This window comes from Gorilla gorilla, chromosome 20 (genome assembly GCF_029281585.2).
Source record: "Gorilla gorilla gorilla isolate KB3781 chromosome 20, NHGRI_mGorGor1-v2.1_pri, whole genome shotgun sequence".
Classification (NCBI taxonomy): domain Eukaryota; kingdom Metazoa; phylum Chordata; class Mammalia; order Primates; family Hominidae; genus Gorilla; species Gorilla gorilla.
This window is the reverse complement of record NC_073244.2, coordinates 68,205,544-68,228,628: the sequence shown is the minus strand read 5'-3', so window position 1 is coordinate 68,228,628 and position 23,085 is coordinate 68,205,544. Positions and strand designations below refer to the sequence as shown.

The window sequence follows — 23,085 nt, the reverse complement described above, 5'->3', positions numbered from 1 at the left end:
GTCCGGGTGGCTGTTTCCAGATGCCCTCGCAGCCCGGCACAGGCTGTACCTGCCCCAGCCCTTGACTCTGAGCCAGAAGCTGAAGCAGAGAGCAAGGCAGTGACCGTGGGGGGGCTTGGACGCAAGGTGGTACCGTGGCGGGCTCAGCCACAAGGCAGCAACCATGGAGGGTTTGACATAGAACCCCTCCCAGGCTCAGGCGCTGGGCACACAGGAACCAAAAGGACCAGGGTGAAGCCAGCCCCAAGACTGGGCGGCAGGGGAGTGGTCAGACCAGCGCTCTCATCCTACACTTTCCAAAGCCCGGCAACTGCCCTTCATCCACCCGGCAGAGGCTACAGATTTCCTCTCTGGAGAGAAGGAACCGGGGTTGCTCGCTGAGCTGACAAGAGGTGGCATCCCGGAAAGATGCAGCTGGCCAAAGCCTGCCCTCCATACGGACCCCCTCCTCGGCCAATGGCTCCAGCTAAAGGTGAGAGGATTTCTTGCGTGGCAGAACGGGCCACCCAAGACCTACCAACACTGACACTCAGGACCCCAGTCCAACAGAGTGGCCTTAGCAAGGGAGGTGGGTGCCATTATCATCACTTGCGGATGTGGAACTCATGCCCAGAGGGTATGACCAACCTGTAGGTCCCCAGCCAGGAAGCTGAAGGGCTCAGACGCGAACCTGACTCAGTGTGGCGCTCGGCAGGTCCCTTCCAGGAGCCTCATCCCTGCCTCCGTAAGATGGAGGTGGGGACAGCCCTCCTGAGGACACATTTCCTGCACTGCTTCCCACAGCTGTGCCCAGACTCCCAGAGCCTCTCTCATGCCAAGAGAGTCTGCGGTGGGAGCCAAGACAGCTGATCCCAGAAGCCCCGGGCACCCCAGACGCTCGGCCCTGGGAGGGTAGCTGTGCTGGACAGACTCCAGACAGAGCTCAGACTCCGGGTCTACACACAGTGACTTTATTACTCTATGGATGCTGGTGAACTGCCCTCCCCAACCAGCTTCACGGGGGCAGGCATCTCTGTCCATCCCATGCCTTTGGGTCACAGGGGGCAGCGAGACCAAGGAGACCACAGCCAGGCCCTGGGTTCAGCTTCAGAGCCATCACCCGCTGCCTCCCCTGACCCCCAATCTGTCCTGCGGGAGGAGAATTCCTAGGGACAAGACCCAGACCCCTTTCCTTCAGCCTCCGCTTCACCAAGGGGGCCTGGCCTGCGCCCGAGCTCCTCCTGGCCTGCCCCTCAGGGGTCCCAGGTCCTCACCTCTGCTCTTCAGGCAGGAAAAGGGCAGGGAGAGAGGAATGGAGGAGGGAGAGGGAGGCTGGGCCGCAGGAGAGAGAAGAGGGGGGAAGGAGGAGACATTAGGGAGAGGCCCCTTCACACAGAGAGAGGCCGAGAAATCAGGGAGAAGGGGGGGCTGAGGTGAGACCTGATAAGGAAACTGAAATTTGGGGGAAAAGGAGTTGGAAAGGAATAGAGAGGAAGGCGTTGGGAAGTTCAGACAAGGGAGGCGCAGGTGGAGGAGGACGATGGGAGGAAAGGAGGAGGGGAAGAGGCCAAGTGGCGCCGGGAGAGAGGGGGGACCGCCCGGGGGCAGCACCAAGGGCGGGAGGTGGCGCGGGCCGGGAGGCGGCTAACCCAAGGGCCAGGGCGGGAAGGGGCCTCCACCATCGGGGCCCGGAGCTACCGCCCCCTGCGCGCTGGCCGCTGCCCGGCCATGGATGCGCTGGTGGCGCAGCACGTGCTCGCGGCGCCCGAAGCCCTTGCCACACTCCCAGCAGGCAAAGGGCCGCGCTCCCGAGTGCGTCTTGCGGTGGCGCACCAGGTGCTCGCGCCAGTAGAAGGTCTTGCCACACTCGCAGCACGCGTGGGGCTTCTCACGGGCGGGCAGAGGGCGCAGCGCGGGCCCGGGGCTGCCGGGGCTGCCGGGGTGCGTGTCGCGGTGGCGCCGCAGGTGCTCCTTGCGCCGAAAGGCCTTCCCGCACTCAGGGCAGGCGTGCGGCTTCTCGCCCGAGTGGCTCTGCCGGTGGCGCAGCAGGTGAGCTGGTTTCAGGGACGTTTTGCCGCACTCGGGGCAGGACGTGGTGCCCGGGGCCGCTAGGAAGGCGGGCAGGCCAGGCGCCAGCGGGGGGCTGCTGGGCTCCTGCTTGTAGGGGCGCACAGCCTGGGAGTCCCCAGGCGCCGGCCCCTCAGCCCCAGGGGCGGTGCCTGCTGGGAAAAGAAACAGAGTCAGCGTCTGGGTCGGCACGAGGGCGGGGCAAGGACAGCACAGGCTGGGGTGGAGGCAGGGAGGGAACGCTTAAAGGCAGAAACCATTGGGGTGGGAAGAGGGCTGGGCTGTGCGCTTCTTATTCATACCTGTGTCCCTGTACCTAGTAGTGCCTGGCATACAGTCAATGCCCAATACATAATAGATGATGGCTGGCTGGATGATGGATGGGTAGATGAAGAATGCGTGGGTGGATGATGGGTGATGAATGGACCGATGATGGATGGATGAACGTACAGATGATGGATGGGTAGATGAAGAATGCATGGGTGGATGAGGGGTGGATGATGGGTGGATGGATGGACAGATGATGGGTGGATGAATGTACAGATGATGGATGGGTGGGTGGATGACTAGATGGACGGATGGGTGATGGATGGGTAGATGATGAATGCATGGGTGGATGATGGGTGGATGGATGGACAGATGATGGGTGGATGAATGTACAGATGGATGGGTGGGTGGATGACTAGATGGACGGATGGGTGATGGATGGGTAGATGATGAATGCATGGGTGGATGATGGGTGGATGGATGGACGGATGATGGGTGGATGAATGTCTAGATGATGGATGGGTGGGTGGATGACTAGATGGACGGATGGGTGATGGATGGGTAGATGATGAATGCATGGGTGGATGATGGGTCGATGGATGGACGGATGATGGGTGGATGAATGTACAGATGATGGATGGGTGGGTGCATGGGTGGATGAGTAGATGGATGGGTGGGTCATGGATAGATGGGTGATGATGATGGATGACAGAGGGATGGTGGGATTGGTGTGAGGGGGAACACGTGAAGGATGGATGGATGCCTGGGTGAATGATAGAGGGATGGATGGGTGAATGGGTGGGTATATGATAGAGGAATGGATAGGTGGAGGGTGGATGATGGCTAGATGCGTGCATGGATGGATGGATGGATGGATGAACCTCCAACCCCGAGGCCCACCCATACCCCCAATGCCCGCCCCTTGGGTCCGAACCCCGGGGCTCCTCAAGGGCTGGGGTCCAAGTCTGTCCTTGTCCTGGGTCCTGGTGCCAGGATCATTCACTGAACCCCCTCCCCGGTGCTGGGGGCTGGCGGGGAGAACCAGAGAGGCCAGCAGCTCACCTAAGGGAATCATCCCGCTGTCCTCCTTTCCACCTGTGGCCCCAGGGCCCTGCGTCACATCCTGAGGCACCCTCGTTGCTGACGACCCATCGGGGGAGGCTGCTGGCCCCTGAAATGAGAGCACAGTTTTGAACTCAGAAACCTGAGCGAGGGCCTCTATTTCCCCCTCTCCCCACCACCGTCGACCAGCTGTGCAATCCCATCCCTGCTGGGGGGAAGCCACAGTCATGCTGGGCGACACTGAAGCCGCCCCACAGAGAGGCCCCCAGGTGAGGAACCAAGGCCTCCTGCCAACCCCCTGCCAGGGAGCCATCTTGAAGCCACCAACCTTCAGATGACAGCCCGGCCAACACTGCACTGTGACCTCACAGGAGACCCTGGGCCAGGTCCGCGTGCCCAAGCCACTCGCAGACTCCGGACCCACAGAGGCTTTCTGAGCTGACAGATGTTACTGTTTACACCCCTGAGTTTGGGGTGACTTGTCAGGAAGCAAGAAATAACTAACACACCTGTCTCAGATCAGCTTCGTCCTGCCCTTTGGATAAAGTGCAAGCTCCTTAACAAAATGCAGAATATATAAGCTACTTTTAACTTGGGAAAAAAGTAAACTAAGTTCAGAAACAACTTTTCTTGGTGTGAAACGGCAGAACAGCTGCCAAGCAGGATGGCACCAACCAGGAAGACCAAAAATTTAAAAAGTTTCAGTCCAACTCTGGTTGTGGTTTCTTCGCCCTACTACATAATTCCTCAAAACCACGTCCCCAAGGGAAAGGGATGAGAATTCTTCTGGTGCCTATGACAGCTAAGTCACGCACCACACCTTTTCCCCGTTTCAAATATTTTCGGCCAGAGGAGTACCTGGATCATAAAGCAATCATTGGTGTGAAAATTAGCAATGCCTAGGCCAGGCGAGGTGGCTCACACCTGTAATACCAGCACTTTGGGAGGCTGAGGCGGGCGGATCACAAGGTGAGGAGTTTGAGACCAGCTTGGCCAACATGGTGAAATCCTAACTCTACTAAAGATACAACAAATTAGCTGGGCGTGGTGCCACGTACCTGTAATCAAAGCTACTCGGGACGCTGAGGCAGGAGAATCACTTGAACCCAGGAGGCGGAGGTTGCAGTGAGCCGAGATCACACCACTGCACTCCAGCCTGGGCAACAGAGTGAGACTCTGTCTCAAAAAAAAAAAAGCAAAGCGGCAGGGGCAAACCACCTGCCCTCACTCTGACAGACAAGAAAACGTTTCCTAAATAAGGGGGTCAAAATACAAGAGCGTGGGCCTGGTGGCTCATGACTGTAATCCCAGTGACTCAGGCGGCTGAGGCATGGGGATGGGGGCTTGGCACAACGCTGACTAGATCCTAGGTGCCTCGCAACCTGGCTGTGGGACCGTGATGGGCTCTGGGGCCCATCGGAGAGAGTCAGAAGAGCACAGTCTCACTCGGGCCCAGAGCACCACCCCGGACCACGCTCCAGCTCCTTGGCCCTTGGCGGGGCTCCCATAATCCTTGTGTGGTGTCGGCCACAGGCAGAGGCTGGGCAGGGGTGCTGTCCTGGCCTCAGCTCAAGGGCACCGGGGTTGACACACCTGAGAGTGGAACCTGGGAAGCCGTGCCAGCAGACGGTTCTCCCAGAGATCTTGGGCACAGAAAAGCCTGAGATCCACCCATTCCTCTGGGAACTTCCTGGTTTGAGGCCCCAGAGACAGGGGACGCTGGCCAGGCATTGTCCACAGGAAGAGACATCCAGGGCACACCCACGCGGGGACAGGCGCGCCTTGCGGGGCCAGGCACACACAAGCGGGGAGCATGGAGCAGCCCCGGGGTCCTAACCCTCCCTGTGATTTTATGATATGTATACACTGGGCTCTGTCCATGGCTCCTGGCTCATGACCCCCACAGCCCTTGTTACGGTCTTGTTCTAACGACGGGAAGCTTTAGTCCTCAGAAAAAGAGTCTCTCCCTGACCTTCTGCCCTACTTTCACCTGCTCTTTTTTCTCCACAAGGCAGGCCTTAAAAACTAAAAATATCCTTAAATCTTCCCCCACCTCCGGCCATAAAAAATTTTTCTGACCTAATTTGTCTGATTGTGGGCCATAACACCCCCCTTCAGAAGGGGTCCTGCCCCTACCCTGGAGGAAAGAAAGCCAAAGGAGGCCAAGAAGGGTCTGAACACACAGGCCTTGCGAGGTTTCCCCGCTCGGTCTACTTGGATTCGATCACACCCGTTTTATCTAATCGCATTTCTACATGGCTGTCCATGCTTCAGTTACGCCTCTCAACCAAGTCTCCATAAAAGGCCCAAAGGACAGGGTTCAGGGAGCTTCCAGAGAGCTGAACTCGTGGAGGTGGACAGCAAGGTAAACTAGACCTCACCCACATGCCAGGAGGATGGTGCATCCCAAGTCCACAGGGACAGAGGCCCCTGCGCTCGGAACCCTTCCAGACCTCACCATACGTGGCTCTCCATCTGGCTGTTCACTGGTATCCTTTAAAATCTCCTTTGCAATAAATCGGTAAACATGTTTCCCTGGTTCTGTGAGCACACTAACAAATTAACGGAACCAGAGGAAGGGCTGTGGGAGCCCGATGTACAGCCCGTCAGTTGGAAGCACAGATGAAATAACCTGGGGCTTGTGACTGGCATCAGAAATGGGGGGCCAGTCTTGGGATGTGAGCCCTCAACCTGTGGGATCTGGCACTGTCTCCAGGGAGACCGTGTTGGAAATGCATTAGAGGACACCCAGCTTGTGTCTGCTGCAGAGTTGATTGCTTGTTCGGTATGTGAGGGGACACCCCCTCCAACATTTGGTCACAGACGTCTTCTGTGGTCACTGATGCTGAGAATAGAAAAAGATACTTGAGTACATTTTTTCCACAGATCCCCCCTGCCCCTGAACCAGCTGTGTCACCTCGGGCAAGCTGCTTCCCTTCCCTGAGATGACACCAGTACCCAGGACGGACCCTGCAGGCTGCGTGGAGACTGGACGAGACGCTGCTGCTGTGCAGTGAGGCTCAGCCCTGTCCAGAGAGGTCTGGCCTCTGCCCTTGGCTCCAGGGAGGGTCACCTCTATGCCCCCAGAACACACTGCCTGATGGCAGGGTCTGCTCACCTGGGGCCCTGGGCCACCCGGGTGGGCTGAGCCCACAGCGTGACTCAGGGTTGGGGGTCTGGGCCACGTGCATCAGCTCGGCCTCTGCCGGGGATGGAGGTGAAGGTTAGCATATCTACACACAACCCCAGCAGAGACCGAGTGCCGAGCTCGGGGGAGCGTTCCTGGCCAGCAGCACCCCCTGCTGGTTGTCACACGTTGTTGCTGGGAGGAGTTAGCGCCGTCCACACTCCACGGCAGGAGTACAGTTGGGAGCACAGAGCCTTCCTCCACCCGTTCCACGCATCTCTTCCCTTGGCTGGTTGTCATCTGTGTCCTTTCTCTGTAATAAACTGTGACCCTGTGTGTGACTGACTGAGCCAATTTGGCACAGCCAGGAACACACTGCCTGATGGAGCCCTCCTTACACCCATCCCTGGAGGGCTCAGGAATCGAGATTCCAAAATTGCAGCTGAGGAAGCCAAGGCTCTGAGAGTCCCAGACATGCGTCCAAGGTCACCCAGCTTGGAAAAGGTGGAGACAGGACTCATATCCAGCTTTGAAGTCTGTGTACTTTAACTGAGAGACTCTGGTCGGCTTTGAAGTCTGTGTACTAACTGAGAGACTTCCTGAGGATGGAGCATCCTCGTGTATCTGGGCTAAGCTCCACCTGCCCCAGCACATCAGTCTGTCCACCCACTGCGGAATCAAGCTGCCGATGTTCTGTTGAGGGTCCCATGAGACTGGCTGCAACCTTCTTTTCCTGTGCTGTCCTTGTCCTGTTAGGTGGTTGGGGGTGGGGGTGGGGGTGGCAGCCTTGCCAGTGAGCTGAGGAACACCTTTCCTGTGTTCTGGAAGTTTGTGTAAAACAGACCAGCCTGGCCAACACGGTGAAACCCCATCTCTCCTAAAAATACAAAAAAATTAGCCAGGCATGGTGACATGCACCTGTAATCCCAGCTACTTGGGATGCTGAGGCAGGAGAATTGCTTGAGCATGGGAGGCGGAGGTTGTAGTGAGCCGAGACCACGCCACTGCACTCCAGCCTGGGTGACAGAGTGAGACTCCGCCTCAAAAAAAAAGAACAGATGAGAATGATCAGTTCCTTGGAGGCCTGGTAGAACTTACACATAAAGTGCTGGAACCCAGTGCCTTCTATACGTGAAGGTCTTTCATCACCTTTTGATCTCCCCCCTCTGGTTTCCAGACTCTCACATCTGCCACTACATCATGAACATATGTTGGTGATTTATATTTTCCTAGAAAACTGTCCATTTCATCTAGGACTTCGAATGCATTGTGTACGTTGAACACGGTGTTCTCAACGGTTGTCAAATCCGCTCCATCCCCGGCTTGGCTTGCTTCCACCATCAGTGTTTGTGCTGTTTCTTGTTTTCCTCCTAGTCAACTTGCTGAAGGTTTGCACTATTCTACCATTCTTTTCAAATATTGAGTTTGGGCCTTGATTATCAACCTGTCCTCTGCTAATCTGCTAAGTTTGGCTTCTACATTGAACAGCTACCCTGTGCTATTTTCCCGTGCTCCCAGCTGCCTCTGGAGCCCCAGGGCCTCCCCTTCAATTCCGACCTGAGACGCAGGCTGACTGGGGCATTTCCTGTCAAGCTAACCAGGTACTGGCTGGAGCTGCCTCTCCCCGCCTCCCAGGCCTACCCCACCGGCTTTTCTCTGCACTTCCCCGATTGGCAGACGCCCTGCCCCCATCCGTCTTAAACTATCCCCTTTCCCTATTGTGTGCCTGAGGCCAGATGCTGAGTGACTACAGCCAGGTCATTCGATCTTTCTGGACAGATCAGATTCTCTCTCCACAGAAGTGAGGAAGCTGACCATACCCTGGTCTTCCTGTCAAATCCTGTATATCAAAGCAGGACAAGAGGAGGCTGGGAACGGTTAGCCATTCCCTCCACAGCAGGAGAAGAGGAGGCTGGGAAGGGTTAGCCATTCCCTCAACGAGTATTTTTGTAGCACCTACTATGTGCCCAGCACCATCCTGAGCTCCAGGGACACATCACTGAACAAAAGACAAGGCCCCAACCCACAGGAGACTATATGAGACTACATTCCAGCTGGGGCTAGACATACCATAAAAAAGTCATAAACAAACTCAACAAGGCCAACGTAGCCAAGAAGGCTATATATTTCTCTAAGTCCCCTAGACTCTGAGGAGATGGGAACAGTCCTTAGAACCATGGAGGCTGTGATTCCCAAATGTCCCCTGTTCTCCCCCAAATGGAAGAGCCTGCCCCCTCCTGGATGACGGGCTCTCTCTTATTGGTGGTCCCCAACTCCAGTGGCTCACACAGGTCATGAGGCACTTTTAAAAAAAATGTGAAAGTCTACTAGCTGGCAGAGGATGCATCCAGATTAACATGAAGGAATCTCCAGGGCAAGAAAACAACCCAGTCTGAAAATGGACAGAAGACTGCTGCAGACCAAATGTCTGTGTGCCTCTCAAATTCTGTGCTGAAATCCTAACCCTGAAGGTAATGAGATTACGTGGGGCCTTTGGGAGGTGATTAGGTCATGAAGGGGGAGCCCTCATGAATGGGATTAGTGCCCTTCTACAAGAGACCCCAGAGAGACCCCCTCACCCCTTCTGCCCTGTGAGGACACAGCAGGAAGCCACCATCTGTGAACCAGCAGGAGGCCCTCACCAAACACTGAGTTGGCCTTGATCTCAAACTCCCCAGCCTGCAGAACTGTGAGAAATACATTCCCATTGTTTTCAGCCAGCAGCCTATGGTACCTTGTTACAGCAGCCCAAACAGACTAAGACGTCACGCAACCCAGCAACTGCACTCCTGGGCGCTTACCCTAGATAAATGTAAACGTGTATTCACACAGAAACCTATTCAGAGATGTAAACCAGCTCTATTAAAAAAAAAAAAAAAAACCCTGGAATCAACCCAAATGTCCTTCAACAGGAGAATGGAGACATTCAGTTAAAAAATTACTGAAGCTGAGGCCCCAATCACCTCATAACCGCAACTTCAAATCTAAGAGTAAAATCCCGGCAACGGTATTTTTTTTTTTTTTTTGAGACAGAGTCTCACTCTGTCGCCCAGGCTGGAGTGCGGTGGTGCAATCCTGGTTCACTGCAATCTTCAGCTCCTGGGTTCAAGCGATTCTCCTGCTTCAGCCTCCTGAGTAGCTGGGATTACAGGCATGTGCCACCATGCCCAGCTGATTTTTGTATTTTTAGTAGAGACGCAGTTTTGCCATGTTGGCCAGGCTGGTCTCGAACTCCTGACCTCAGGTGATCTGCCCACCTTGGCCTCCCAAAGTGCTGGGATGACAGGCGTGAGCCACCGTGCCCGGCCGACAGTATTTTTTAAAAGTTTCCAGGTGAGCTCTACTGCTTTCTACCAGTACAGGAGCCTCTCCTCGGCTGTCCTCTCCTTCTCATCCGGCAATGTCTCGGTGAAAACTCTGAGGACAGGCGAGGACCCACACACCAGATGCCAAGAAACCCCAATGCACAGCAGCGCCCCCAGGTGTCAGCTGTCTATACACCACCGTCAGCTCCCACAGACCAAATGCCAAGAAACCCCAATCCACAGCAGCGCCCCCAGGTGTCAGCTGTCTATACACCACCGTCAGCTCCCACAGACCAGATGCCAAGAAACCCCAATCCACAGCAGCGCCCCCAGATGTCAGCTGTCTATACACCACCGTCAGCTCCCACAGACCAGATGCCAGGAAAACCCAATCCACAGCAGCACCCCCAGATGTCAGCTGTCTATACACCACTGTCAGCTACAATGGCTATCGCCCAGGCTCTTATTACTCTTCTTTACTTTTACCTAAAACTAAAATAACACGGACTTAGGACCATGTTGTATCATTGCTGGAAATGGAAAGCCAGTATCATGTGCCAGAGAGAGAGGTCATGGGAAATTCCATCACTCACGGCAGTGTTATTCCCGTCCGTGTGGATACTGATAGGAGAAGGCTCTGAACCTGAGATCTGCCCTTATTAAAAAGAGAGAGTAATAGATACAAGAGAGATGCTAAAGACGTCCCAGAGCCACAGTGAGAGGTTCGCCTCGGAGCAAGCAGAGAACGCAGGAGAGTCCCGACGGCCTGAAGCCTGGTGATTTCCCGACTTTTAGATTCACTGAACCAACAGAACTCTCACTGCATCCCTGAATGGAAGATTTTTTTTTTATTTTGCAAGATATATACATTAAAAGCAACAATAACCACCACCTACTTTTACCATCTTTTCCTAAAAGAACATTTTAATGCCAACGAAACAGATGGCATGAGCTCAGAGTAGTAACAGTGGCTGAAACCTACCTAGACGGCACCCACGTGCCAGGTCCTGTTCTGAGGAGTCATGGAAACTGGAAAGGGCGTAACCCCGAGGCTGACAGATTCCACGTTGGTTCTATTCCACCCCCACTTCACCATGCATTCACCTCGCCTCTGTGGCAGACAGAATAATGGCCCCAAAGATGTACACGGTCTGATCCCCAGAACCTGTCATCTGCTGTCTCAGGGCAACAAGGACTCTGTGGACGGGAGGGAGTTAAGCAATGACATGGGGAAACTCTCCTGAACTATCCTGATGGGCCCTGTCATCACAGGCGACCTAAGACGTGACCACAGTACACCATGGAATACTATGCACCAATGAAAAAGAATGAGTTCATGTCCTTTGCAGGGACATGGATGAACTGGACGCCATCATCCTCGGCAAACTAACACAGGAACAGAAAACCAAACACCGCATGTTCTCACTCAGAAGTGGGAGTTGAACAATGAGAACACATGGACACAGGGAGGAGAACATCACACACCAGGGCCTGTCGGGGGGTGGGGGAAGGGGAGGGAGAGCATTAGGACAAACACCTAAGGCATGTGGGGCTTAAAACCTAGATGACAGGTTGGTATGTGCAGCAAACCTTCATGGCACATGTAACAAACCTGCACGTTCAGCACATGTATCCCAGAACTTAAAGTAAAATAAATAAATAAATAAAAGAAGTGACCACAGGACCTAAGTGGGTCAAGGTCAGAGGAGTGATGGGGGATGGAAGCAGAGGTCAAGGTCAGAGGAGTGATGGGGGATGGAAGCAGAGGTCAAGGTCAGAGGAGTGATGGGGGATGGAAGCAGATGTCAAGGTCAGAGGAGTGATGGGGATGGAAGCAGAGGTCAAGGTCAGAGGAGTGATGGGGGATGGAAGCAGATGTCAAGGTCAGAGGAGTGATGGGGATGGAAGCAGAGGTCAAGGTCAGAGGAGTGATGGGGATGGAAGCAGAGGTCAAGGTCAGAGGAGTGATGGGGGATGGAAGCAGAGGTCAAGGTCAGAGGAGTGATGGGGGATGGAAGCAGAGGTCAAGGTCAGAGGAGTGATGGGGATGGAAGCAGAGGTCAAGGTCGGAGGAGTGATGGGGATGGAAGCAGAGGTCAAGGTCGGAGGAGTGATGGGGGATGGAAGCAGAGGTCAAGGTCGGAGGAGTGATGGGGGATGGAAGCAGAGGTCGGAGTGCAGCACTCTGAGGATGGAGGAAGGGCCATGAGCCGAGGAATGCGGGCAGCCTCTAGGAGCTGGAAAAGGCCGGAAACGGATTCTCTCCTAGAGCCTTGAGAAGGGACGTGGCTCTGCAGATGACACCTTGATTTTGGAGACTTGAGAAGGGACGTGGCCCTGCAGACACCTCGATTTTGGGCCATGAGACCAAACCATTTTGGACTTCTGACCTCCAGAACTGTAACAGACTTGTGTGATTTGTAAGCCGCTGCATTTGTGATTTGTTACAACCCACTTTCGGGAACAATGACCCGGAAGGAGGGCGAGGATAGAGAAGCCAGAGCCAGCACAGAGGTGCCAGGAGGCGGGAGCAGAGGAGGGGCGAGCTGTATCCCAGACAATAAGAGGGGGGAGTGTCTGGGGGCTGGTCGGGCCGCATGAGAAGGGAGACGGATGAGGCCACTGGCAGTCTTGACGGGAGCTGCTCCCTCTGGAAGGAAGGAAGGCCGCCCGGCTGCCATGGACTGAAGGCTTTGCTCGCTTTGCCTCACCGAGATGCCCCCTCTCTGCTGCTACATCTCAGCACCCACCAGGCACTCGGTACGCACTTACGAGGAACACGCGACCGCTCTGACTCTTCACCCTCCTGCCACCGGGGACTCAGGCCTGGCCGCAAACACCCCCTCACTCAGGGCCCCTCTGCCGCTCGAGGTGGCTCAGGGCCTTTGCACTGGCTGCTCTCGTGGCCTGGACCACTCTTCTCAGAGGTCTCTGCGTGGCTGCCCACCGCTCATCACCCAGGCCCCACACAGCAGCCACCAGCCATGGGAGAGTGCCACTACTGAAAGGACGGTATTTTGAATACATTGGGGTCCATGAAGTAAATTTGCCTTTTTTTTAACGTGCTGACTAGAACACTTAAGATGGCATGTGCAGCTCACATAATACATCCCCCGCACAGGACTCTAAGCCAGGCTGGCAACTTCCCTGACAGGGCCAGGCAGTCAACGCTTCCAGCTCCTCGGGCCCTCTGTGGTCATCACGGTGGCAAGTGTCAGCCCCAGGTGACATGAGTGGGTGGGTGTGGCTGTGCACCAAGACTTCACCCAGAACGTGAGTCGGCCCTTGCCTCCTGTGTGGTCAAGAAACCAAACCTGCCCAGAGAGGCCTGGCTTTGCCCTCCGCCCCTGGGAAGTCATCTCTGAGCCCTTGGAGCCTCACGCATGATGAGGAGGGTCTGCCTGCCCAGGGGACTCAGGCCAGCCCCACAGCAAGATGAATTTGGGGTAGAGTTTGGACCAGGGGGTATCCTTGACTTTCGGGGGGCGGGAGGCTGAGGTCAGCCACACAGAGCGGGGAGGAGTCCCCAGTAAGAACCCGGGACACCACGGTCTGAGGAGAGTCCCTGGCTGGCAACACTCCCTGTGTGCGGGCGGAGTGCGGGGAGAGGACAGCTGGTAACTGCGCTCCCTGGAGCCTTCGTGGCCTTCTTCCCAGCTGCTTCCAGCACGTCCTTCTCTGATAAGCTGTGACCGTGAACACAGCTGTGAGTCCTTCTAGAGAACTCGCAAGTATGCCAGGGTCTTGGGGCCCTCCTGACTTGCAGCTGGTGTGGGGATGGAGGGTGCCGCACGTGGACTGTCCCTCCACGCTGTACCGCAGCCTCCCCACCGCGAGTCACACTGGTTTTCAGGGGTTCAGTGCTGCTCCTCCCTGGGCTTTCTGGTGGCTTCCCCGGCACCTTCCCCTCTCCCTTCCCCGCTTGCAGTCCCGCCAGGCTCACCCAGAGCTCCTCCAGCAGGGCCACCGCCTCCTCCCCGCTCTGCGGCTGCCGGCTGCACACCCAGGCCTGCGTGTCGGCGGGCAGCGCGCTCAGGAACTGTTCCAGCACCAGCAGCTCCAACATCTGCTCCTTGGTGTGCACCTCGGGCCGCAGCCAGTCCCGGCACAGGGCGCGGAGCAGCCCCAGCGCCTCCCGCGGGCCCGGCGCGTCGCCCAGGTGGAAGCGGCGGAAGCGGTGCCACGGGGAGTCCAGCGCCAGGCCCTCGGCTTCCTGCTTCACGGGCACCGCCACCTCCATGGGGCCTCCCGGACCGCAGCGCCTGCAGGGAACAAGCCGGTGAGACCCCTGCCCGCCGAGACCCTGCCCGCAGTGCCCAGACTCACAATGGGACCTACGCTCTTTTTTTTTTACTTTTTATTTTTTGAGACGGAGTTTCGCTCTTTCCCCCAGGTTGGAGTGCAGTGGCGGATCTCAGCTTACTGCAACCTCAGCTCCCGGGTTCAGGCGATTCTCCTGCCTTGGCTTCCCGAGTAGCTGGAATTACAGGCATCCGCCACCACGCCTGGCTAATATTTATATTTTTAGTAGAGATGGGGTTTCACCATGTTGGCCAGGCTGATCTCAAACTCCTGACCCCAGGTGATCCGCCCACCTCGGCCTCCCAAAGTGCTGGGAATTACAGGCGTGAGCCACTGCACCTGGCCTGGGACCCGCGCTTCTGAGCCGCCCACATACCCAGGATAGGCCCGGCCTCTGTGCCTCGCTTTCCCCTGTAAGATAAAGCACTCACCTGCTCTGCCTGGCCCAGGGGGCAAAGAGGTCTCTGTTAGGGGGCAGCGCTCACTCGGGTGGTGAGGAAAGGGTGTGCCCTTCCTGGGATCCCAGGGAGTCAAGTCCAGGCTGGGTCCCGCCCTGGGCCCCTGGCCTCTGTACCTCAGTCCTGCAGCTCCTCCCGCAGCCTGTCCTGAGGATTCAACCAGAAAACACAGAAAGAGCTTGCAGCAGGCCTGGCAGCAGCAGGTCACCATCAGCACCACCCTCACTGGACTTGTGGGGCCGTGCACCCCACACCCTGGGAGCAGACACTTTGCAGCCTACTCAGAAGCCACCCCAACTAACTGCTGTGGCCTGAATTTGTCCCCCAAAATTCACATGTGGAAGCTCTCACCCCAGTGTGACCGTATTTGGAGATGAAGCTTTTAACTGGTAATGAAAGTTAACTGAGGTCACAAGGGCTGGGCCTGATAGGGCTGTGGTCTTATAAGAGGAAGGGACACCGGGACTCTGTCCATCTCTGCCAGCAGGAGCACACAGCAAGGAGGCCACCTGCAGCCTGGCAGAGGCCCTCACCAGGAACTGACCATGATGGCATTCTGAGCTTCCCGCTCCCAGAACTGAGAAATAAGCTCATAGCAGTTCAGTCCACGGTGCTCCGCTATGACAGCTATGACGGCCTGTCCCAGTCCCTTCCGCTGGGAATTTGTGATCTGGGTGCCAGCACTGTCGGGTTCTGGTGAGCACCTCTTCCAGGCTGCCGACGGCCTCCTTTTGTGTCCTCCCATGGCGGAGAATAGAGAGAGGCAGCGAGCTCTCCTGTCTCTATTTTTTTTTTTAATTTTTGTTTTGAGACGGAGTCTCGCTCTGTTGCCCAGGATGGAGTGCAATGGTGCGATCTCGGTTCACTGCAACCTCCGCCTCCCAGGGTCAAGCGATTCTCCTGCCTCATCCTCCCAAGTAGCTGGGATTATAGACGTGTGTTACCACGCCCAGATAATTTTTGTATTTTTAGTAGAGACGGGGTTTCGCCAGGTTGGCCAGACTGGTCTCAAACTCCTGACCTCAGGTGATCCACCTGCCTTGGCCTCCGAAAGTGCTGGGATTACCGGCATGAGCCACCACGCCCAGCCGTTATTGCCATTTTTAAATGCATTAATAAATACTTTACAATTTTCTGTTTTGGTTTCTACTATGATACGTAACAACAGATATGACTCCCATCAATAAAAGCATGTTAGGGTCTTCAGTAATTTTGAAGGCAGAAAGGAGTCCTGACTTCCAAGCATTTGAGAAATGGTGGTCTCTGAGCTGGTGGGCCAAATCTGGCCTGCAGCCTGTTTTACTTAAGTCTCACTGGTGCACATCCACGCCCACTTGCTCACGCACTGTCCACGGCCGCCTTGGAGCTACTGAGTGGCTGTGACAGGGCCTGGGTGGCCTGTGAGGCTGTCCACAGAGCCAAAGATAGTTACTCGTTGGCTCTTTACAGGAACAGACTGCCGGCCCCTGACCTCAAAGACACTGGAAGATCAGGACAGAAGGGACCCTGATGACCCCATGGGGCTCAGGCGCCAGCCCGCCCCAGAACACCTCTGGAGTATTATGGGAGAAAAGAATCAGTTCTATCCTATGTGGAGCCCTGTACTTGGGGTCTCTTCATTACAGCAGCTTGGCCTGTATCATAAGGAACTATAGCAAAGTCCCCCTGACCACAAGGCAGAGGGTGGGCACATAATCTGCTTCTAGCCGGTGAGGTCTGAGAGGAAGTCTGTGTTCAGACAATTTTCCTCCTGATACAACCAAAGCCTGGGCTCCTGACCGCCATGTCACTAAACACAAACGTCATCTCATTGCTGGGATGGCTGCCACAAGACCCGTGTATGCCTACTCTCGCCACCTAGAGCCAAATCACTCCACAGTGATCACAAAAACTTTTTCACTGTAAATCCCTGTCACTTCCTTGCTCAGTGCCCTCCAACTGCTTCCTGTGATGCTCAAAACCCAAATTCCTTACTATGGCCATGAGACCATGCAGCCCAGCCCTACTTTCTCATCTCTGCCTGCTCCCAGATTCTCTATACTCCAGCCACAGTGGATCCCTTTTTTTCTTTTTTCTTTTTTTTTTTTTAAGACAGGGTCTCTCTCTGTCGCCCAGGCTGGAGCGGTGGCATGACCTCTCGGCTCATTGCAGCCCCGACCTCCTGGGCTCAAGCCATCCTCCTGGCTCAGCCTCCTGAGCAGCTGGGACCACAGGCAGGCACCAACACACGCAGCTAATTTTTATATTTTTTGTAGAGACAGGGTCTCACTATATTGCCCAGGCTGATCTCAAACTGCTGGACTCAAGTGATCCTCCCACCTCAGCCTCTCAAAGTGCTGGGATTACAGGAGTGAGCCACTGTGCCAGGTCTGGCTCACTTTCTATCTTCTTGGACTGAAGGCCAGTGCCCACTGCAGGGCCTCTGCACCTGCTGCTGCCTCCCGCTGGATCACTCTTTCCCCCCGATCTTTGCTTACCTGACTCCTTCTCATGACTGAGGCCTCCATGCAATTATTACCCCCTTGGAGAGCCTCCCCAGATCACCCCCTCCGATGCTGCACCCACGTGCCCTTCCCCCAGTTGCTAAGACGTCACCCTTATTAGTTTTCTTTTAGCATTTAACAAGATCTAGTGTTACGATATCTGTGTGCTGACTTTCTTCACTACAATTCATGCGGGCAAGAGACTCCATATTCCAACCCCAGCATTCTGGCTAGCACTCAAATAAACTTTACAGGCTGATCAATCCCATGAGGTTGGTGTTACTACCCCCAAGTTGCAGAAGGAGCAAGGGGAGATGTCTTACCCAAAGTCACTCAGCTAACACGTGGCAGAGCCTGGACTCACACATCCACAGCCAGGCCACAGCATCACCTCCCACCCCACCCATCCATCAGTTTAAGGGCTGATGAACCTGGGAGCAGGCAGAAAGACTTATCGGAAGACCCAGGCCAGATCCGAGTCTCAAAAGCCACACAGATGCCTGCTCTGCTATAAAAAAGATCCCTCTGGGACTAAGGAGGAACAAGCTGACCCTGTTTGCAATCTCAGAGGTGATCACAGGTCACTACACCCTGGGCTGTCCAGAAAGTGAGCTCTCTGGGGCAGTGACCAAGTCCAGCTCTTCTCTGGGTTGGTGGGGCCATCCAGCACAAGGCCTGCTCCCAAGAAAGCACATGCTGTTAAGTAAGGGCCTTCCACCATGTCAATCCACCCTACCATCCAATGAGCGCCCTGTGCTATGTGCATTCAACAGCTGTAACCCTGCTGTCTAGCTGTCTGTGTCCGCAAAGCACAGTCCAGTCCAGAGCCAGGCAGCCTGGATGCTTTGAAGACAGCCACTGAGTGGCTAGTGTCTTATACTGCCCCACCCAACCTTCCCAACAGACCCGTGAGCTGGGGAGATGGGTCCCCTCTTACCATAGGGAGATGCTCAGAGAGTGAAGGAGCCACAAATGGGACCCAGATGTGACTCCAGAGTCCACACCAGTTCCACCTAGTACCCCGGCGCCAGCACCCACGTATGCTGGGTTAATATCATGGCTAAGAGGCTGTGGAGTCTGGCTGCCTGGCTTCAACTTCCAGCTCTGCCACCCATCAGCAGTGTGACTGTGGACGTGTGACTTACCCCCTCTGTGCTTCATTTCTCCACCTGAGACACAGGACTAACAAGAGCTCCTTCCTCTCAAGAGGCTGCTGGGAGCAGGAGTTAGAAGCAGCCTCCAAAGGCTAAGTGCTCGACAAAGACCGGTTTGTCTACTCTAGTTTCCCAACCTCGACATTAATGGCACTTGTGTCGTGGCGGGCTATCCTGTGCAACATACAATGTCTACCAGCATCTCTGCCTCTTTTCATGAGATGCCAGTAGCACTTCCCCAGTTGGAAAAACCAAAAAAAAAAAGTCTCCAGACATTGCCACATGTCCCCTGGGGGACAAAACCACTCCTGGTTGAGAGCTGCTAGCCCACTGGACAAATATTTACCTACGGCACAAAGGCTCTGGGGCAAATTCCAGCTCTGCCTCCTACCAGCTCTGTGTCCTTGGACGAGGTACAAGGTACCTTTGTAATACCCTGTATCTCCATTTCGTTGACTGTAAAGTGATAGAAGGAGAACAAAAATGCTGAGAACCACACCTGGCTAGTAAGTGTCCAGTCAGACTTAGGGTTACTTTGTCGAAGTTTCCCTGCGAGGTGCCCAGGGGACACTGCTGTGAACACGCACGCAGACTAAAATACTAAGTATACATTGGAATAGGCGTTAAAATCGGATATAGAGGAGGGTGACTCCATCCTGACTGGGGTAGAGGTGGCGGGGGTCAACTTCAGATGACAATAAACAGAGTTTCTAAGCACTTCACATATTACCGAAGGTAATAATGCCTTGCAACAAGCTAAAAAGGCACATGCTCCGCACTGAGAAAGCAGCAAAACAGAGCAACGATTCTTATCTTCAGGAATCTCACAACTCTGTAAAAGTTGCACTTGTAGAAGCAGCGCGCAAAACGAGCCACCTGCGCCGTATCTACGTTACAACAATAACCATCGTCCCCGGAAGCCCCTTCCCGCAAACCTTTCCGAAGGGGTCCGGTCCCGGCGCCCCCAGACTCCTTTGTAGGGTCCAGCTTCCCACTCAGCTTTCATCTCACAGCCCACCCTCTGCTAGGGTCCCCTTCCCCTCCCCCACCTGTCCCTCCCCCGTCCCGCCCCTCCCCCTCCCCCAGCCGCCCCTCCCCCGTCCTCTCCCTCAGCATTTCTCTCCCGCGTTCAGGACCTCGAGGATCCACGACCCCCTCCCACTATCCACCCCTCCCCCTCTCCAAGTCCCTCCCCCTCTAGTTCTCTCTCCCAGCCCCTTCCCCATCACTCAGCCCCCTTCTCCTCCCCTCCCCGCAAGTCTCCCATCTTTCCCTCCTGAGGCCCCCGGCGCCCCTCTTCCCATCCAACCTCTGGTCCCTCCCTCGTCCAACCGCCCCCACCCAATCCCTCCCTCCTTCCCCCCTCGCTCACCTCACTCTCTCAGGCGAGGCCCCCCAAGCCCCCTCACCTCCCCGCACATGCGCACAAAGCTCGCCGGGACTCCATGCCCCAGCAGGCTTTGCGCCAAACTCCCCCATCCCCCTCCCCCAATCCCATACTCCGAGTCGCTCGTTCAGCCCAACAACTCCCCATGAAGCCGCGGCCTCACCCCGAACTACAACTCCCAGGAAGCACCGCGGCAAAGGCGGCTGCCCATTGGCCCTCGCCTGGGGACCGCCTCACGCCTGTTTGTCACCGCGCGGCGTCTTCGCCAACACTGGAACTACATTTCCCAAGATACATGAAAGCGTCGTCTGCAGCCTATTTGGCCTTGACGGCGCAAATGTCGCGGGCTGTCTGAGCGCGACAGGCTTTGGACTACATTTCCCAGAATGCACGAGGAGGCTTCCCAGTGGTCTGCGCGCGGGCCCTGGACATGCGCAGACGTGCCGGGAAAAAAAAGAGGGAGGAGGAGGAGGAGCCATGGCGGCGTTGTTGTGGAGATCAGGGGAGGCCGGGCACCGCCGGGCATTTGGGAGGTGGAGCCTCCGGAGCTCTAGAAGCTGGCAAGCGAAGAGGAGGAGGAGGAGGAGACCAGGCTAGAGTTCTGCGCCAATCAGGAGTGCAGGCTACGTCTCCTTGACTACGGATCGCATTTTTTTTTTGTCCTCCCTCTCCACGCGGGCAGAACTTAAGGGCCGATGTCGGTGCCAGGAATCAGGACGTGAGCAGGCTGCCCTCCTGTTCCGGGGTGGGCCGTGGCTCAGGAGGGGGCCAGTGCGGGGGCCTCGGTTTGGCTCTTCCTGTGTGTGAACCTGGACAGGACACCGCCCTCTCTTTAGCCTCAGTTTCGCCTGGGGTGAATTGGGGGACATCGCTACCTGCCACGCGTCCTCGCTGTGCCCCTATTGGACAGACTACTGCCCCGTCCTGAGGCCTCAGTTTCTGCATCTCAGAACTGTGAAGAAGCATATTTGGATTTTAGAGCAGACAGACATCCTAAGAGATCAGCTGAAGTTTTTTATCTAGACAGTTCCAGACCTGATTATGGCTCATACAAGCCCTACCCCAGCCCGCAGCGTATTTCCTCTTCCGTACAACAAGGATAAGAGAATCCCCCTTCCATCCTCCACCTCCCTGGCTGATCTGAAGACTCCGCGCCATAAAAACGAAGACAGTGGCTTACCCATAACAAGCATTCATTACATGGAAGTTGTTCGTCTTATATTCATAAACGAACAACTTTCCCCAGGTTTCACAAGCGATGAGTGGCTGACTCAGAACTTTGTGACCAGTTTGCCCACGGTGGCCTAATCTGCCCTGGCCCACCTGTCTACCACTGTCTTCTCCTCGTGTTTAATGAGTTCCAGTCATGCCTCCTTTCTGCTCCTAGAGCACGCTGATCTTCTTCCCACTCATATCCGATGGCCTACTTGACATCTCCTCTTGGATTTCTTAATAGGCATCTCAAACCTAAGGTGGGCAGTAGATAATTTTTCACTCTCTCCCCCACCTTGCGAAGAAATTTGTTCCTTCCCATTACTCCACCATCTTAGAAAGCAAGTCCATCTTCACCCAAATGTTGAGGCCAAAAATAGAAAAGCAGCCCTTGATTCTTTTTTCTTTTTTTTTTTTTTGGTTTTTTGTTTTGTTTTGTTTTGTTTTTTGATACAGGGTCTGGCTCTGTCGCCCAGGCTGGAGTGCAGTGGTGCGATCACAACTCACTGCAACCTCCGACTCCCAGTCTCAAGTGATTCTCATGCTGCATCCTCCTGAGTAGCCAGGACTACAGGCGTGCACCACCACGCCCAGCTAATTTTTGTATTTTTAATAGAGATGGGGTTTTCCAATATTGGCCAGGCTGGTCTCGAACTCCTGGCCTCAAGTGATCTGCCTCCTCGGCCTCCCAAAATGCTGTGATTGCAAGCGTGAACCACCACGCCCAGCCAATTCCTCTTTCTCATCACGATCCACATGCAATCTATCATCAGGTCCTATTGGCTCTGTCTTCAAAATAGATGCAGAATCTGTCCACAGCTCTCCCGTCTATGGCTACCACCTGGTTTAAGTCCCCATGGCCTCTTTAGACACTGTCATGCTTCCACTCTGGCCTCTTCTGCCTCCTGCCCCTCAGTTCCTGCTCCACACAGCAGCCAAAGGGATCTTTTTTTTTTAATTGTGGTAAAATATATACAAGATAAAAATTACCATCTTAATCATTTTTAAGGTACAGTTCAGTAGCATTAAGTACATTCAAGCTAGGCCGGGTGTGGTGGCTCACGCCTGTAATCCCAGCACTTTGGGAGACCAAGGTGTGCGGATCAGAAGTTAGGAGTTCGAGACCACCCTGGCCAACATGGTGAAACCCCGTCTCTACTAAAAATACAAAAATTAGCTGGGCATGGTGGCAGGCACCTGTACTCCCAGCTACTCGGGAGGGTGAGGCCAGAGAATCGCTTGAACCTGGAAGGTGGAGGTTGCAGTGAGCTATGATTGCACCGCTGCACTCCAGTCCAGGCAACAGAGTCAGACTCTGTCTCAAAAAAAAAAAAAAAAAAAAAAGTACATTCAAGCTGTGCAATCATCACTACTGTCCATTTCCCGAATTTTTCATCTTCCCAAATTGAAATTGTACCCATTAAATGTGAACCACCCATTCCTCTCTCCCCTGAGCTCCTGGCCAACCACCATTCTGTTATCAGTTTCTGTAATTTATTTATTTGAGACAGGGTCTGAATCTGTCGCCCAGACTGGAGTCCAGTGGCTCAGTCTTGGCTCACTGTGACTTCTGCTTCCCAGGCTCAAGGGATTCTCCCACATTGGCCTCCCGAGTAGCTGAGACTACAGGTGCACACAACCACACCCAGCTAATTTTTTTTTTTCTTTTTTTTGTAGGGACAGCGTTTCGCCATGTTACCCAGGCTGGGCTTAAACTCCTGGTCTCAAGTGATCCACCTGCCTCAGCCTCCCAAAGTGTTGGGATTACAGGTGTGAGCCACCATGCCCAGCCCAGTTTCTGTGATTTTGACTACATTAATACTTCATGTAAGTGGAATCATACCGTATTTGTTTTTTGTGACTGGCTTATTTAACTTGGCAGAATGTCCTCAAGGTTAATCCATGTTGTAGTGTATGTCAAAATCTCCTTCCTTTTAAAGATTGCCTAATATTCTGTTGCATACACAGACCATATCTTGTTTACCCATTTATCAGAGGAATTTTTTTTTTAAGATGGAGTTTTCCTTCTCGTCACCCAGGCTGGAGTGCAATGGTTCCATCTCAGCTCACTGCAACCTCCACCTCGAGGGTTCAAGCGATTCTCCTACCTCAGCCTCCTAAGTAGCTGGGATTACAGGCGCCCGCCACCACACCCAGCTAATTTTTTTGTAATTTTAATAGAGACGGGGTTTCACCATGTTGGCCAGGCTGGTCTCAAACTCCTGACCTCAGGTCATCCACCCGCCTCGGCCTCCCAAAGTGCTGGGATTACAGGCATGAGC

General features: G+C 54.8%; 1 protein-coding gene across 8 annotated transcripts; it reads right to left on the bottom strand.

Annotated features, from left to right (window-relative positions):
- Positions 1–928: 928 nt before the first annotated feature.
- ZNF444 (zinc finger protein 444) lies at positions 929–19,983 on the bottom strand. Of its 8 annotated transcripts, none has more exons than XM_055370659.2 (6): positions 19,577–19,762; positions 18,551–18,660; positions 14,541–14,714; positions 13,751–14,069; positions 3,376–3,484; positions 929–2,198 (listed from the first exon to the last, which is right to left on the bottom strand). In XM_055370659.2, exons 4-6 carry the CDS (start codon positions 14,045–14,047, stop codon positions 1,624–1,626), a joined length of 981 nt encoding a protein of 326 aa, XP_055226634.1. In that variant the 5' UTR covers positions 14,048–14,069; positions 14,541–14,714; positions 18,551–18,660; positions 19,577–19,762; the 3' UTR covers positions 929–1,623. The 8 variants fall into 8 exon arrangements, with proteins under 8 accessions (XP_055226634.1, XP_030860191.1, XP_030860193.1 ...); XM_031004331.2 differs by having other exon boundaries at positions 929–2,201; positions 19,577–19,760; XM_031004333.3 differs by lacking the exon at positions 19,577–19,762 and adding an exon at positions 19,140–19,250 and having other exon boundaries at positions 929–2,201.
- Between the last annotated feature and the right edge of the window lie 3,102 nt (positions 19,984–23,085).